The following is a 16,428-nucleotide window of genomic DNA, read 5'->3' on the forward strand; positions in this document are numbered from 1 at the left end:
ATGAGACAAGACGGCTCTAATATTAAACTAAATTGTTAAACATGAGACAAGTCAATGAATGTGAAAAAACATATTTTTACTGTAGTTTATAATGTACATGTAAAGAGTTTGGTTAATTTAGGTAACTGTGGGTTGAATTAAGTTGTGTATGCTAAAAACTTGGGACTTGAGCTTGAAAATAGTGTTAATGAAAAGAGAAAGATACTCATATCAGAATAAAAAAAACTGTAAAAACGTATGTCTTTTTGCGTCTCTTCTTGTTTTGTTCCTTTTAATAGTTGTTGTCTGTCGCTTTGTAATTTGTCAGATAAAGGCCGTGGGACAACAGGTGGCCCATTTAATCCATTCATGGTTAGTACTCAATTTCCTATTTATTACATTTAGCTTATTTGTCATAAATGATTTGAATGGTCAAGATTATTAATCTTAAAGACAAAAAGCATATGTACAGTATGAAATTAACAGCATAGTGTTTCCTAGATTACACTACCACTGATTTGGTCCCTGAAACGCCAAACACTTCCTGTCCTAGATTACTCATTATTTTGATCGACATCACTTTTACCACTTAGAATAATGATTATATTGCAGTCGAAAAGAATAATAATAGAGAACATATCATTTGAAACCATATGTAACAGATATTTTGCCCAACATATGCACAAATGACAACAATAAAATACTTCCTTCCTGTCATGATTTTTTCCCCAGGCAGCTTGTTGTTGATTTCCACCAATCAGAGCGTCCCTTTACCCCTCCTCAGCCAATGGGAGGCCAGGATGTGTGTGACGCATCAGTGGGTATGATCCAGCAGGAGGAAGCGTTATCGAACAATATAACAAAGTTTTAAGGTAAGTTTGTTTCTACATTTTTAAAATGCTTTACTTTACAGTAAATCTAAAAGATGATACATTAGAAACTATACATGCCTGACCCCGTGTCCTGTGGCCGTAAAGTGAACACTAAAGCAGCTTGTTAGGTCGCACCGTGGTTGAGGTTTTACGGCAGTTGTGTCTACTGTACGTGAGGTCCACAAACACGAACTTCTTTCATGTTTTTAACTTTTACACACACCTTTTGAGACTTTAAAACGGACCTTTCCTGTCTACGGTGGGTTAAATCCAGCTCTTAGGCTGCATCATAATTCTTCATAACAAAGATGTAGACGTTTTTGGCAAAGCTTGACATGAAATTCACGTACAAAATATGCATGTAAACTGGGGGACAATACTATGTCCAGAAAATATAATTCAGCATTAATTGGATTGGTTATTGATACGGAGCCATCCTTAGGCTTTAGTCAAGTATCCTACATGTACTCAAGTTGGCTACTGTAGCTTAGTGTCATTTTGAGGTACTTTTTAATATTTCTATTTGCTGCTACTTTCTATCTCTACCCACTACATCTTAGTGGGACATATTGTATTTGTTGCTCCATTACATTTATTTGTCAGCTGTACTGCTGTACTACTTAATAATAAACATGTAGTTAGTTATTAATATGAAAGACAAATCAATGAATAGATTATGATTAAACTATTCAGCAGTATATGAAGTAATTCAAATGAGCTCCACCAGCTGCAACACAAAAGTGATGAACACTTGAACTTCATATATTAATCTGAAATGTGCCAGTCTTCAAAATTAGTACTTTACCTTTTGTCCTTTTACTTTAGTAAACATTTGAATGCAGGACTTTCACTACTAGTACAGTAAATTACACTTTGGAATTAGTCTTGTATGTTTTGTTAAATATCTGAGTACCTCTTCCCCACCATCCCTATGTTCCCAGCATCATGTGTTTTCATATACTATCTTTAAAGAAATATAAAGAGAGATGGACGTTTAAACGGCAGTTTCAATGTTCTTCTTTGCCACTGTGGAAAGGTTCTAGATGGGCAAGAGCTTTTAAAAGGAAATATTTCACTTAGAGCTGCTACAATAAAATGACTCTGATCGACAGAAAAGTAATTGCCAAGTTTTTAAATAAATGATAAACGGTTGAAGTACTGTAGCTTTTCATACAAAAAATGGTGGAAAGTGCTGATTATTCTTGTTTATGTATTGTCTTTTAATTTGTATTGTACAATGCCATGTCTTGTTATGCTGCTGCAACACAAACATTTCCCAAATTGGGATCAATAAAGTACTATCTTATCTTATCTCTTATTAAAACACAGGCTTATTTTTCCGAGGCGGCTGAAGCAACATTTTTTCATTTATTTTTTGTTGACAAATGATCTCTGCAGCTGTATCACCTAAACAAGTTATATAGGGTCTTTGCTATAATTCATCTTTGTGTTTACCTTCTCTGTTAATTTGCAATTTCCAAAATGGATGCTTCCTTTCTCTGTTTGTTTTGTCGAATACTGTAAGAGAGCATCTCTATGTGGCAAGTATTGACATGCGGAACTCTAACCAATAAGTATTTCTTTGACAATCTGTATATCCCTGTGAGTAGGGATTCAACACAGATTTGATTATTATAAACATTTATTTTAAAGTATACATCAAGCTTAGTGCTGTAATCCTCAGAAGACCTTTTTCCAACTTTAACCTAATCATATGAATGCAAGTGTTCACATTACAGAGCAACTCTTTTATATGATAAGAGAGTTGTTTTTGTGAGGGTTGAACATATGTATGGTACTATCTATCCTGATGTGGAAAATGCTACAGGGCGCCTGATTTAAACTGGCACTGTTTCTTGGTCGGGAAGGATCATTGTCACTGAACTATCTCTTTATTGTAATGAAATATCTAATCTGATCAAATATGAAGGAAAGGATATACAGCATATTGTAGAACAGCAGATGAAACGGTCCTGCCTTTTCATTCATCTGCATTTTTTTAAACAAGATTTACAAGTACTGTGCAGTGATGCAATACAATAACACTATTTTGACATTTCATTCAAAACAGTGTTTAAATCCTCTGAATAAGGAAGGCATCCGATGCTTGGGCAGAAATCATGCAGTCAAACTGAAAGCTCCTGGGTTCCTCCTCAGGGCCTTATTTATATTTACATTGAATACACATGCAGGCAAGAAGTTTAATCAATAGAAAAGGTAATTCTTTAAATGTTTCAAAACTTGGTATTCAGACATTTACTGTCAACACAAGATGTGTGTTTTTGATTGCATATGCATGTTTTTGCTTTTAACGTGCCTGGGTATGATTTATTAATAGAGTTAAGTCGATAATGAAATACTTAATTTGCCAATGATATAATTAATTAAAGTCATTTATCATTCAAAAGTTCCAACAATCTTCTTGAACTTTCACCTAGATATAAGCAAGGGTGTTGTGTATGTTAAACTAATATATTGTTTTACCATTACAAATATATTGTTACATGTCAATCAAAGAAGGGAGCAACCAATTAGGGATGGGAACGATTATTAGAATATTCGAAATGATTCAGGTATATGAGAATATGAGTTATGAATATCTTTATTGTAATCTTTTTTTTTGTTCTTTTTTTTTGGAGGGGTGCCTAAGTTGATTACATATGATCAAATGGAATAATTCAATGTATACGACTGTGCCATAGCTAAGTGTGTTAGGTCTAAAGGTGTGTTTTGCTCCGCTCACCGGTCCCTCACAGCGGGCAGAGCTGCAGATGCGGATCTCTCTCTCGCGTCCGGTTATACTTCACTCGCGCTTATGTCCAAATCCATCAGATCTAGCTAGTTCTAGCTAATGATATGGCTGCTGCCCCTCCCTACACGCAGACCACACAGACTCAAACCTCATCTTATGCCCAAATTCCAGCTGAGAGGGTCTTCTCTACGGCTGGCCTGATTGTGAATCGTCTCCGCACCGCCTCTCCCCTGAGCATGTAGACATGCTCATATTCTTAAACAATGAGTATTGAATAGCTGCATTCTGTGCACAGGCCCTGTTATAGGTTGTTGATCTCTGTTGTAATAGGGTTACGTTACCCTAACCCGTTATGTTGTTCGTGTATGATCCCTCTTTAACTTAAAAACCAAGTTATGTTTTAAGCATGAAAGCTGTAGGCCTATAGCTGTCAACTGTTCAAACTGTGATCACCAGTTCAATACATTTGACAAATCCGACTTGGTTTCTATACTTATTTGAACATGTATTTATTTATTTTTCAAAATACTTTTTTTTTTGTAAAAATGTTTCCCACATTATTATTTTTTTATAGGATATGTACATTTCGGTTAATCGGTTAACCGTTTCTTTGAGGGTCGAATATTCGAATATACATTAGCTTTCAAATTCCCATCCCTAATACCAATCCATAGTCTTTTATATTCATCAGTCAGTCTTTAGGCCTTTTTCACTTTTTCACAAGTCATCCATTACTTCCATCTACCATCAGAAACCTTTCCTTTCACTATGAGACGTTTTGGGGACTTTACTGTTTCATATCATTGTTAATTTATTGTTTTAAAGTATCTGACTGTTAGTCAGAAGCAAAGCTATTTGAACATTGGGATCTGGGAAATTACGATGAGCATTTTTCTACATATTTATAGAATAAATGATTTATCTTAAAGATAATCTTGAGATCTGCAGGTCAATTAGCTTCAGCTTTAAAGCCTCAAAGACACCAAAACATAAGAGACCCAAACAAGCATCATCGATATTTATTTCCCCTAAAAGTCAGACGAGATGTCCAGGGAATACTAGAGGTTGGCTTTTGGCTGCAAAAAGCCAAATGATGTATTTTAAGCTCCTGATGATCACTTAATCCTCATACAGCTGCACAGTACACTTCCTGAGCACTGGGAGATAGGATCGCTCATAATTACATACTGGCTAAGTTGTGGAGATTCCTGTGGACCCAGCAGCCAAGCATACTGTGTATTAGTGGAGTATGAGGACACATAATCCAGCTCAGAGGATGCTCTTTCCACGCTCTGCAGGGAGACAACACCAAGAGGGAGCCACAGTGGTTCATTTAGAGTACAGGAGCGAGGGGCTGCGCTGGGGGAGGGGAGGACTGAGATTAAACATGTTTTTATGTAATGAGGGTTTCAAAAGGAGGCTGGGGTAAAAAAGGTCGAAGTGGAGTGGGGCCACAATAAGCAGCGCGACCACTGAGACTGAGTGGGTTTAACTCCGGGAGGAAAGATATTCCTGTCTCTCTTAGAGCGGTGCTTCGCTCTTCACTGCGACGGTATCATTTGCCTCATGTGAAAGGAGAAGTATATTAAGCATTTCCTAATGCCTTAAATGTATATCATCTGATAGGAATGATGTCGACACAATTTGTTTATCACCACAATTTGTTTTAATTTAATCGTTTAGTTATGCATATTATAAAGTTAAAACAAATCAAAATCACAATGCCCTGATGGGATACCACTAACCACGATTCAATTTACAATAATACAAAATAACATATTTCCACATTCAAGGCACTGAAGTCAAAAACATGGTTTTTTCATGCATGGTCAAATTTAAATGTGTGCTTGGAGAAAGATAGAGATCATCCAAACCATTTTTTTATTCTGAAGGTTATTACAGAGGGTGGTTGATCATAAATCATTCATAGTAGGTTTATATCATGTGTTACACCGACAAACATGGAGATCAATTATTATTTGAATGCCAATTGACAGTGCAAAATGAAACAATCCTTTCGACCTAGCCTTATCTAAGGTTTCGATTTCTTACTGTAGGATAATGCCTTGTTTACATATGAATACATATCATTTAATAACTCTTTAATTAAAAAAGTGATTGTGTAACGTAAATCGCCATCTGGGGGAGTTTCATAGTGATATATTATTAAAAAGTTTTCCCCTGGAGTTTCTCGCTTTAAGAATCTGAATCGTTAATCTTTGCTTGAAAATGACTTAAAGCGTGTACTCTAACATATTAAAACCACTCTATCTGATTCTTTCAAAACTCAATATAATTGCATATTAAAATGTAATACTTAGTTTTGTTCTACAAAAAAAAGACTAGCTGTCACACAACTGTAAAAATATTGAATGTAATCATGAATATTGTGAATTGCTACCTCTCTAATCCCTAGTCAGTGGTGACCTTAGCAGGGTTTAGTTTTATTCAGGTCTTATGATATCATCATATGAAATGTTTTTTGTATAATGAAACAATAGCCCGTTCTCAACCATCTGTAAAGGGAACATCACAAACTGAAGTCAAATCTCTTCATCCGTTACATACTTTTTTAAAATTGCTTAAATTCACTTACATTTTTTTTTACAGGAAATCTCTGTTAACTCTTGATGTTGTTTCTTCTTCCTCCCTTTTGTTCTTATTATCATTATTCATACATATATATTGGGAGGATGAAACCCTCTTTAACGGTCACACATGCAGAGCACTCAGTGAAATGTGTTCTCTGCTTTTAACCCATAGTACCAGGAGTCTAGTACTAGGAGCAGTGGGCAGCTATTGCACAGCGCCCGGGGAGCAATGGGAGTGAGGGGGGAAGGGGGGTGTCCGGTGCCTTGCTCAAGGGCACCACGGCAGGGCAGGAGGTGAACTGGGACCTCTCCAAGTAGCAGTCCGCACTCCATATTTAGGTCTGGTCGGGGACTTGAACCGGCGACCCTACAGCTCCCAGTCCAAGCCCCTACTGACTGAGCCACTGCCTGACTTATTATTATTGTTCAACAGTCATACGGATGTAGCAAATCTTCACAGAGAAAGAAAATACTTTGTCTAGTTCACAGACAGCATGATCGATATTAAAATAGAAGACAAAAAAGAAGACATTTTCACATAATCACTAATACACTGTGAAGGATAAATAGTAATGGAGGATAATATTTCATGGGGATAAAGAGCATGTTGGTTTCTCTCTGAAAGCCCTGAAACATGCACCTGGCGATCTGAAAGGTGCTAACTGCTTAAGAATGAATTACAGCATTGATTAACACGCTGATTACTTTTTAGATTAATTATAGTTTGTTCTACAAAATGTCAGAAAAAACAATGAAATATCATCCAAAGTTTTCCAAGTCCAAGGCGATGTATTTAAAGTTCTTGTTTTGTCAGTCCAATTATATACACTTTAGTGTTTTATAATACTTAAGAGGCTGAACAAAGCATTTCATAGATGTTCTCTCATGAAAGATATTCATTTAATGATTCACCCATGATCAATATACTTCGATGAATCTGCTTGGACCACATGCTATTTGATAGAACAACTTCCTCAGGGTTTTCTCTTTGAACATGTTTGAAGTTGAAGCTCTTTTACATAATTCTTGTTGATACCGTTAACACAGATGTTAGGAGAGCTGCAGAGATACGACAGGAGTAAACTTCTTACCCAGTTAGTGGCGTTGGGAGCGATGTTTAGAAGAGACACGCATCCAAAACAAAGTGGAGATAATGACTTCTTCCTCCAGGATATCTTAAAGCAACTTTTAGTGCCTTTGCAAACTCGTGTTGTCATCAGACAGAGGATCTTTTGATGTTGTTTACTCATCATTGTGTGTGTGTGTGTGTGTGTGTGTGTTCAGAGGATGGCAGACCAGACTGGGCACCGTGGGCAGTGGACAGGATGTGCCGTCATCTTTCTGCAGTCGCTCTGCCCCGCTGTGGACCTGCTCTCTCTCTACAAGGACCGAGAGCAGGGGAAGTTCATCGTCTTCAAAGTCATCAAGCTGACACTCACAGGTGAGCGCTACAGTGGAGAGGGTGGATTAGGCAGGTCAGTATAACAGCTAAGGTGGGTCAATACAGGAACCTACAGTTGTTTCATGCACTGCTATATATTGAGAGTTTGAGCTATTTTGATTCCATAACATACACTTTTTTAGTGGAAAAGTTCCTCCAAAACACACATTTAGCTGTTTGTTTTGATACACTTTTATCCATTTGGGTCTGTAGATTTATATTAGATCAACCACAAGTTAGCATTAGATGATGCCTCATTTGCATATTTATACCTAAAGTTTCAGACATGTAAAAAAAGCAATAATTACATTAAGTGTAAACAATCAACAAGGGAAACTTCATAGAGAAATATGTTCACCGCATTCTCCTGTAGTATCTGATCAAATGTAGGGATTTTACAAAACATATCTTGATTGCCGTTTCTCAAAATGAGTTCCTTTCATACTCAGAGCCAGAAAGCTCATTTTTTGCAGCTTTTACTTGAACCAAATCAAACAGTTTTATTTACACCTATATTCAGACGTATAGCCTGATTTTATTTTGTTAATAACACTTTTTTGTTATGGCATTTACCAGTATATTGTGGTTAAGTCAAAACCCTCTCTGTAAAACACTTCAACTATGTCAACAAAATGAAACAAACATTGAGCTTTATCCAATGTTCAGAAGTATTTTCCAGAAATGTTCGCAAACTAGCACATATTTAGCAAGTTGATGCGCATTTCCATAATATACCTTATCTTTTCCTACTATAGTCTCATGGTGATTTATAGTATTTACATTTTCCTGTAATGTCTGCCCTAAAACACTATATTTTCTTGGATATCACATTCTAATAATCAGTATTTCCTGTGTTCAGATTCAGCTGGAGGTCTGGGAGGTTATGAGATACTGAAGGTCCATGAGGCCGACCCCTTCCTCGGGGTGGAGGTGAAGTTCGAGGACGCGGCCGCCTGTCAGCAGTTCCTGGAGAGCTACAGCTCCGGGGCGGTGCGTGAGTCGCTCTGTCAGCACGCCGGCCGGCTGCTGGCCCTCACTCAGGAGATCACCGTGGAGACGCAGCTGAAGGCCAGCACACACATCCTGGACCTGTGTCTGGACAAGCTGGAGCTGTGCCTGCAGCACATCCACCTGTCAAAGGTAGCAACGCACGGTTCTGTTTGTCTCTGGTGACGTAATATGGCGCTCTGCTGCAACAATTAGATGATGAGTTGAAGTCGATCTTCATGTAGAGAGTCCCAAAAGGCCGTTTTGAGCCTCTCAAATATGGAGATGTATTGCTCCTTCCTTTATTATATCATTTTAAAATGAAAATATGTGTCCAAAGCATTTAAAGACAACCCCCTTTGACATTGAGAAACTGAGATAGACCTTCTTCACAATTTTTCTGACATTTTATAGATCAACCAATAATGGATAGAAAATAATACTACCTTCAGCGCTAATGCTCAGTATACAAATAAATAAAGTAGTTGCTGATTAGTCGTGTTTATCAGACCGAGTTGCCTTTTCATCTAACTTTATTTATTCAGAATTGTGTACATGTCGGGTAAATATATTTTTTTAATTTTCTTTCTTTGGTCAAGTCAATCATTCGTGAGCGACACATGTCAGCTTTATATGCTTACCAAATCTTATTAAAAAATATATTTGTAGTACACGTTACTCACCAGGTAACCCCTTTGACAGATAACGACTATTCTTTGCGTTTGACCTTACCCTTGTTAAGGTTTTGAAGATACCTATTCCCCTAAATTCCTACCCGTTCTCTATATTTGTAAACACCCTCTGCAAACAGTTTTACATATATTATTTGAAAGCATATCAATAGTAAAAGGTACATCGGTCGGTTGGTAATAATCAGATGACCTTACCCTTGTTAAGGTTTTGAAGATACCTATTCCCCTAAATTCCTACCCGTTCTCTATATTTGTAAACACCCTCTGCAAACAGTTTTACATATATTATTTGAAGGCATATCAATAGTAAAAGGTACATCGGTCGGTTGGTAATAATCAGATGTATTTACAGTTCATATAGCTCTTGATACTGGTTGATAATTGGCTTGGCGTGTTTAAATCGACACGTAAGTAATAAATGCAACTACAAAGTTTGGTGGGGTTACATTTAAATCTTGCCACATGTTGTGTATTATTTCTGGTTTATATATAAAGTTTCATGAAAGAGACGTATGGCGTGAGGCAGAGAACAACAGAGGAGTTGGCAGGCTGTACACTCACTCATATAAAGTATGTGTTGCGCTCAGAGAGTTCATCTAAACGTTCTCATCCCTTTTATCCACTTAAAGTGACCTTTGTCATTTTGCTGCAGCCGGAGCGCCTGCGCGACGAGGAGATCGAGCGCCTGGAGCAGCTGCTGCAGTCCCAGGCCCTCGGCCCCATCGCACAGGACGAGGGGCCCGTCCCCAGCAACTGCTTCAAGTTTCAGAACAAAGTGTTCGGTGAGTCTTTTGTTTGTCTGCTAACCCTAACCCTCTGCCTCAAAGAGGTCATGATAAACACCAGGGCTTTCACACTCAATGATTATCGTGGCCAAAATAATTCATCATGAAGATTTTGTCACTCTATCTGTAGAAATAAAAACCAGCAATCACATTTATTTTAAACTTAAATGTGCCATATTGTCTCTGTTTTGGGCAAGTGAATTAGACTCAAAATACGAGTGTAAGTATAGAGTCAGTAAGGCTAACTAAATAAAATCGTGCAAAAATAAATAACATTTCAATTGCAACAAAATAAAGGTGATATCTGTGCTGGAAATATTATTTATCTAGTCTTACGCTATAATTAAAACATATATATATCTTGGTTATCGCAACAACCGTAGTAGAGATGAAAACATTATTTATATCAGCTAATATGGAAGCATAATGCATCCACTCATAAAATGTTGCAATTTCCCCCTGAATGAAAAAGATTATTATCTCAGAATACTGGAAAAACTTTTCATGGTAAAAAAATCTGCTTTGTTTTTCTGAATGAGCCTCTTTCTGAAATCGGAAAAAAAGATTTGAGCTCAAATTCCTGGAAAAAAAGATGTCATGCCTGTTTAGTTGAATCCAGTTTTATTTTGGTTTAGGAGAATGGGAGACAGATTTATATATAGTATACTTATTTGTATTATATTGACCCAGTACTTCACAAAGTGCTGTTAGAGGCCTGTTAGCAGCTGCCACCAAACTCCACACAGGTAAAAGCTTAAAAACATTCAAATGTTCCCAGGATTCTTAAATAATAAGTACACATTTTTCTTCCTCAAGTGAATGCATAATGCTAAAGAGACTTTGTTCTCTGTGAATGGTTCCCTTTTAATATCAGGGTCACCAGCAGCACACGGTTCATTGTCATGGTGAAGAAATCATGCGGGCATTTTAAATCACCGACCGTACGATGCACATGAATTTAAATCGTTTCTATAGCATACCATAAATTCTACAAGTCATTGATTTCTTATTTTCCATGCAGCCATTTGTTTCAGTCCATTTAACAACCGGTTAAAGGGAATGGTGTATGGTGTATGGTGCAGTGGGTTGTGCGTAGGTGTTCGGATCAGGGGGTCACAGGTTGAAACCATAGACTGGTTGAAACCCCACTGCAGTCAGCATGTCGTTGTGTCCCTGAGACACTTCACCCCAAATTGCTCCTGTGGGGATTGCCCACAGTATTGAGTGTGTAAGTCGCTTTGGATAAAAGCATCTAACATGTAAGGTAATGTAATGAATATAATAAACCTGCTTGTGATGTATAATCCATGAGTGTAGATATTTCTTACAAAGACTGAGTCACTGCTGCAACAGTCTGTGGTTTGAATTGTCTTTAGACTTGTCTGTGTGTTCATGCTTCAGCAGCTGAGACGTGTTGGGTTGCAGTCAGAGAGTGAATGTTATCTTTACATCGAACACAGACAGCATGAAGTCAGTCTCTCTAATCCAACCTTTTATAAACTGACGCTCAGTCCATGGGAGGAGATTAGTGCCAGCAAAGAATGCATTTGAATCACATTGATATGAAATTGTCGACCTCATATTGAACTGTTAAATTAACGTTAACTGATGAGACACTTCAGTGTCTTGAAAGTTAATTTGATTTTCTAGTTAAGTTAATTAAAGGTTTGATTCCAGTTGATGTAAATGTGAATTCAGCGCTCTGTGCATCGGGGACTCCCTGAGTGCCGCCACCAGCACAGGATGACCCCGTTTAGTAGACTGAATAATGACAATGGATTTCATGGTGGATAAAAGACATTTGAAAGAAAAGATTATTTTGAACTAATTGATGAATTTATTTCTTTGCTAGATGTTCAAATGTATGCAGTTGAGATGCTTTTCTAGTAGTGTTTAGTAAATGCTGGTATATGAAAGCAACATACTTTCTTTAAGCTTTAAGTATCAAGCTGTGAAACTCGCTCAGTGTTGTGAGTAAAATTAGGAGAATATTAAACCTCAGAGGGATGCTGAAACAAAAACAGAGCTGCTCCCATGAACATGTTCTCCTGGGCTTTTTAATTTATGTTAGATGTTTTTAATGAGGAAACATGCTACCACTGATATTTACAGACAGTAAAAGCTGAAACAAATGATGGTTCAGTATTCATGCAGACACATTTAGATCAAATGACTTTGGGTAATGTGAAAGGTGTTTCTTGTAGTAAATAAAGTAAGAAGTTACACACACACACACACACACACACACACACACACACACACACACACACACACACACACACACACACACACACACACACACACACACACACACACACACACACACACACACACACACACACACACACACACACGCAGTATACAGTGTTGTATAATGATACATTTAATATTATTTCGCTTTTATTACTTACACATACATATAAGAAAATGTAATCCTGTAGTCAGTCAATGGTTAGACAATTTCAAATACTTTGTATACTATAGATAGATAGACACACACACACACACACACACACACACAGACAGACAGACAGACAGACAGACAGACAGACAGACAGACAGACACACAGACAGACAGACAGACAGACAGACAGACAGACACACAGACAGACAGACAGACAGACAGACAGACAGACAGACAGACAGACAGACAGACAGACAGACAGACAGACAGACAGACAGACAGACAGACAGACAGACAGACAGACAGACAGACAGACACTTTATTGATCCCAAATTGGGAAATTCTTGTGTTACAGGAGCAGCAATGTATTCTATTCATAAGTATAGACATAATACAATACAAAAATAAACAGCATATTTTTAAATATAAACATATCTGCAGTAGAAAAACATATATCACAAATAATACACAATATAAAATATTCCGGATAAATACAAATTATCTATAAAAGAACAAGCAAACCCCCCGCAGTAACAGAAATATCGATTAATACTCCAGAGCAGAGACATATATACATTAGATAGTATATACATTGCAGAATTACAAGGTGATATGCGAATTGTTCATGGTTATGAGTGCTAAAAGCATGTAAACAGTGACTCATAACTATTTGTGTCAAATAAATAGGTTGTGCAGTGGAGTAAACAGTATAAAACATACAGTAGCAGAATTAAGTTAAGAGTTAAAAGACAGTGAATAATTCATTTACTTTGGACAGGCAACACACACGACTCCAAATTAATGCTACCTTTAAAAAAAACGAATTGGAATGGGATATAATTTGTTGGTGATATATGTTTTGTTAACAATTTGTATCCCTCTACAAGTGTCAAAAAAACCCAGACAACCAACACCAGTTTAATGCCTCAAAGCCAGATACCTAGCAACAGCTCCTAATGACGACAGAATGGATAATGTAATGTCCTGTTAGGTTAAAGGGCAAGTCTGTGCATTGTTTTCCAGATATGTTTACTGACACATGCATATGCCTGCAAACCAAAAGTTTATGTAATGACAATAAAGCGCTGTTTACAGTAATGTCTCTTACTTTATCTTTGACCCGTCAGAGGACAGGATGCTGACGGCGGCAGATGTTCAGAGCTTTTCTAACGGAGTGGGCCGCCACTGGAAGCTGGTGGGGCGAGCGCTGGGGAAGAGCTGCCGGGCACTGAAGAGTCCCGCCATCGACAACCTGGCCTACGAGTACGAGAGAGAAGGGCTCTATGAGCAAGCCTATCAGCTGCTCAGCCGCTTCATCCAGGCGGAGGGGAGAGCGGCCAAGCTCAGCCAGCTGGTCCGAGCACTGGAAGACTGCAAACTCACCAGTCTGGCTGAAAATATTCTGGACATTCAGCCATGAGAGTAACTCCGTGTGCTGCAGTTACAAGTCGAGAAAACTGAGGGGTGACAGGTCCTCTCTGCACGAGGAGGCGCTGACTCTGCTTTGATATACAGTGTGTTTGTTCTTGACTGACTGCCTGTCATTCAATCATTCCCAAGTGTGTGTGTGAGAGTGTGTGTGTATGTGTGTGGGTGGGTGTGTGTGTGTTTCAGACAGGATACCAACACCTCTGTGAGAATTTATCCAAATCTTTATTTGCTTTTTCAATAATTAGTTTTTTAAATTTAGACTAAATGATCTGTCATCACTGTTTAAATGTACTTTGCTGTCATGAGTTTAATGCACTGTTCCAAACTCTTTTTTTCTGCTTTAGAGTAAATTTACAGAGGAAACTGATTTTGTTTCTAGAAAATGGGTGCGTACAAATTAAATGGTTGTAAAAAAAAAACTTTTACAAAATGGTCATGTTTCTGTTTGATGCATTAGTGTAATTAAAACTGAAAACATAATTTTGTCAAAATTCCCTCAGGTATAATTTAGTGTTAATCCCAACTCCCTGTCACACACACACACACGCACACACACACACACACGCACACGCACACACACATGCACACACACATGCACACACACATGCACAAGCTCATATGATTAAACTGTGCTGATCACTTATGTTGTTGCTGAATGTGTGTGCTCATGTTGTAGGAGCTTCAGGGCAAAGAGGTGGAGGTGTGTGTGTGTGTGTGTGTGTGTGTGTGTGTGTGTGTGTGTGTGTGTGTGTGTGTGTGTGTGTGTGTGTGTGTGTGTGTGTGTGTGTGTGTGTGTGTGTGTGTGTGTGTGTGTGGTGTGTGTTGTGTGTGTGTGTGTGTGTTGTGTGTGTGTGTGTGTGTGTGTGTGTGTGTGTGTGTGTTGTGTGTGTGGTGTGTGTGTGTGTGTGTGTGATTATGTGATTATGTGTGGGTGTGTTTGTGTGCGTGTTGGACGTTGTATCTCAGAGGAAATTCACTGATGGATGAAGTCTCTTCAGGTTGAGCTCTTCTGCTGGTTTCTATTCAGGGTCCACTATAAAAGCCCAACCCCCCTTTTTACTCACTTGACCATCCATCCAGATGTGATGTGTGGATTAGAAGCTTTTATCACACACAAACACTCCTTACTGCTACATGGTACAGCCACATCCCCCAACATAGGCCGCTTTATAAGTTATGATAAACCCACACGCCTCACTGTATGTCTGCTGTTATCAGGAGGTTATGTCCTCGGTAATATTCATGACATATAGACGTGTTTACACACATTAGAGCTGTCAGATATCAGATTTTCACTGCACTATTATTGTGGCTAAAGTCATTCATGATATTCACATAATTGAGATGTCTATAGAATATGGGGGAAAAATGCATCTAGTCAAAATGTATCTTTAACTTTGTCTATTTACCATTTGTCTCTTTTTATGTAAGGAGATCGAGTCTGTAAACAAAAAAAAGAACAACTGCACTCCCACAATTGATACGGATTATACTTAGTTTCAGTATTCGTTATAATAACCTCATCATTTAATATTAAATAATAATACTCTGAATGGAGCCATTCTTTTACATTACATAACATTACATTACATTGCATTTAGCTGACGCTTTTATCCAAAGCGACTTACAATAAGTACATTCGACCAGGAAGACACAACCTTGAAGAAAACAGAATCATATAAGTACATCAGGTTTCATAGAGCCAAACATTTCAAGTGCTACTCAACTGGCTATAGATAAGCCAGTCCTTTATTAGTATAAAAGTGCTTCGTTAATAGTTCTATTGCTCGAAGTGGAGTCGAAAGAGATGAGTTTTCAGTTTGCGCCGGAAGATGTGCAAGCTATTGATACCTATAAAGATACCTATAAAGATATTTTGCTGATAATACTTTGAATCTTATTTAAATATGATTTTGAATGCATGACTTGTGATGGGATATTTGTGCCAATGATTTACTAAGTACTTTTACTCGTGTACTTTACTTAAGCTGGCCTACAGTTTGAGGAACTGGTGTGTTAAGTATTTCCATTTTATTCTGCTTTATCCTACCACTCTCCTGCATTAATTTAACATCTGTTATTTTGCAGATCAAGCTATTACAAAACATATGATGATAAAATAAAATACAAAGCTATACGCAGTATCAGTTATTTTACCTTTGATACTTAAAGTTCATTCTACTGGTTGAACATACTTTAGTATTAAGTATTACTTACCCCCATTTGTTTTTACTACTACTGTAAAGCTAAATACAAATGATTGCACCAGAAGAAAAGCTCTTTTGATTTAATTTACGACTAAATACTATAGTGACTCATTATTAATGGGTAAAACATACACGTATTGGCTGTATATCCAAATGTTCTAAAACATCATTGATTTTGATGACCCAGTGGTTTTGATTTGTTTGTTTGTTTGTAGCCTTTATTTAACCAGGTGAAGCCCCTTGAGATCAAAAGATCTCTTTTTCAAGGGTGACCTGCAGGACATTAG

The 16,428-nt window shown here is 37.6% G+C and overlaps 1 protein-coding gene across 1 annotated transcript; it reads left to right on the forward strand.

Moving 5' to 3' along the window:
- Positions 1-730: 730 nt before the first annotated feature.
- tradd (tnfrsf1a-associated via death domain) lies at positions 731-14,359 on the forward strand. The gene is made up of 5 exons (XM_034196987.1): positions 731-851; positions 7,479-7,635; positions 8,495-8,775; positions 9,967-10,096; positions 13,631-14,359. Exons 2-5 carry the CDS (start codon positions 7,482-7,484, stop codon positions 13,921-13,923), a joined length of 858 nt encoding a protein of 285 aa, XP_034052878.1. The 5' UTR covers positions 731-851; positions 7,479-7,481; the 3' UTR covers positions 13,924-14,359.
- Positions 14,360-16,428: the final 2,069 nt, after the last annotated feature.

This window comes from Gymnodraco acuticeps, unplaced genomic scaffold (genome assembly GCF_902827175.1).
Source record: "Gymnodraco acuticeps unplaced genomic scaffold, fGymAcu1.1, whole genome shotgun sequence".
Lineage (NCBI taxonomy): Eukaryota > Metazoa > Chordata > Actinopteri > Perciformes > Bathydraconidae > Gymnodraco > Gymnodraco acuticeps.

Bases quoted from the DNA above. Each gene is read 5' to 3' on its own strand.
- tradd (XM_034196987.1), top strand. From the start codon at position 7,482: ATGGCAGACCAGACTGGGCACCGTGGGCAGTGGACAGGATGTGCCGTC. The intron at 8,776-9,966 runs GTAGCAACGCAC...ATTTTGCTGCAG, and splicing joins AGCACATCCACCTGTCAAAG to CCGGAGCGCCTGCGCGACGA. The intron at 10,097-13,630 runs GTGAGTCTTTTG...TTGACCCGTCAG, and splicing joins GTTTCAGAACAAAGTGTTCG to AGGACAGGATGCTGACGGCG.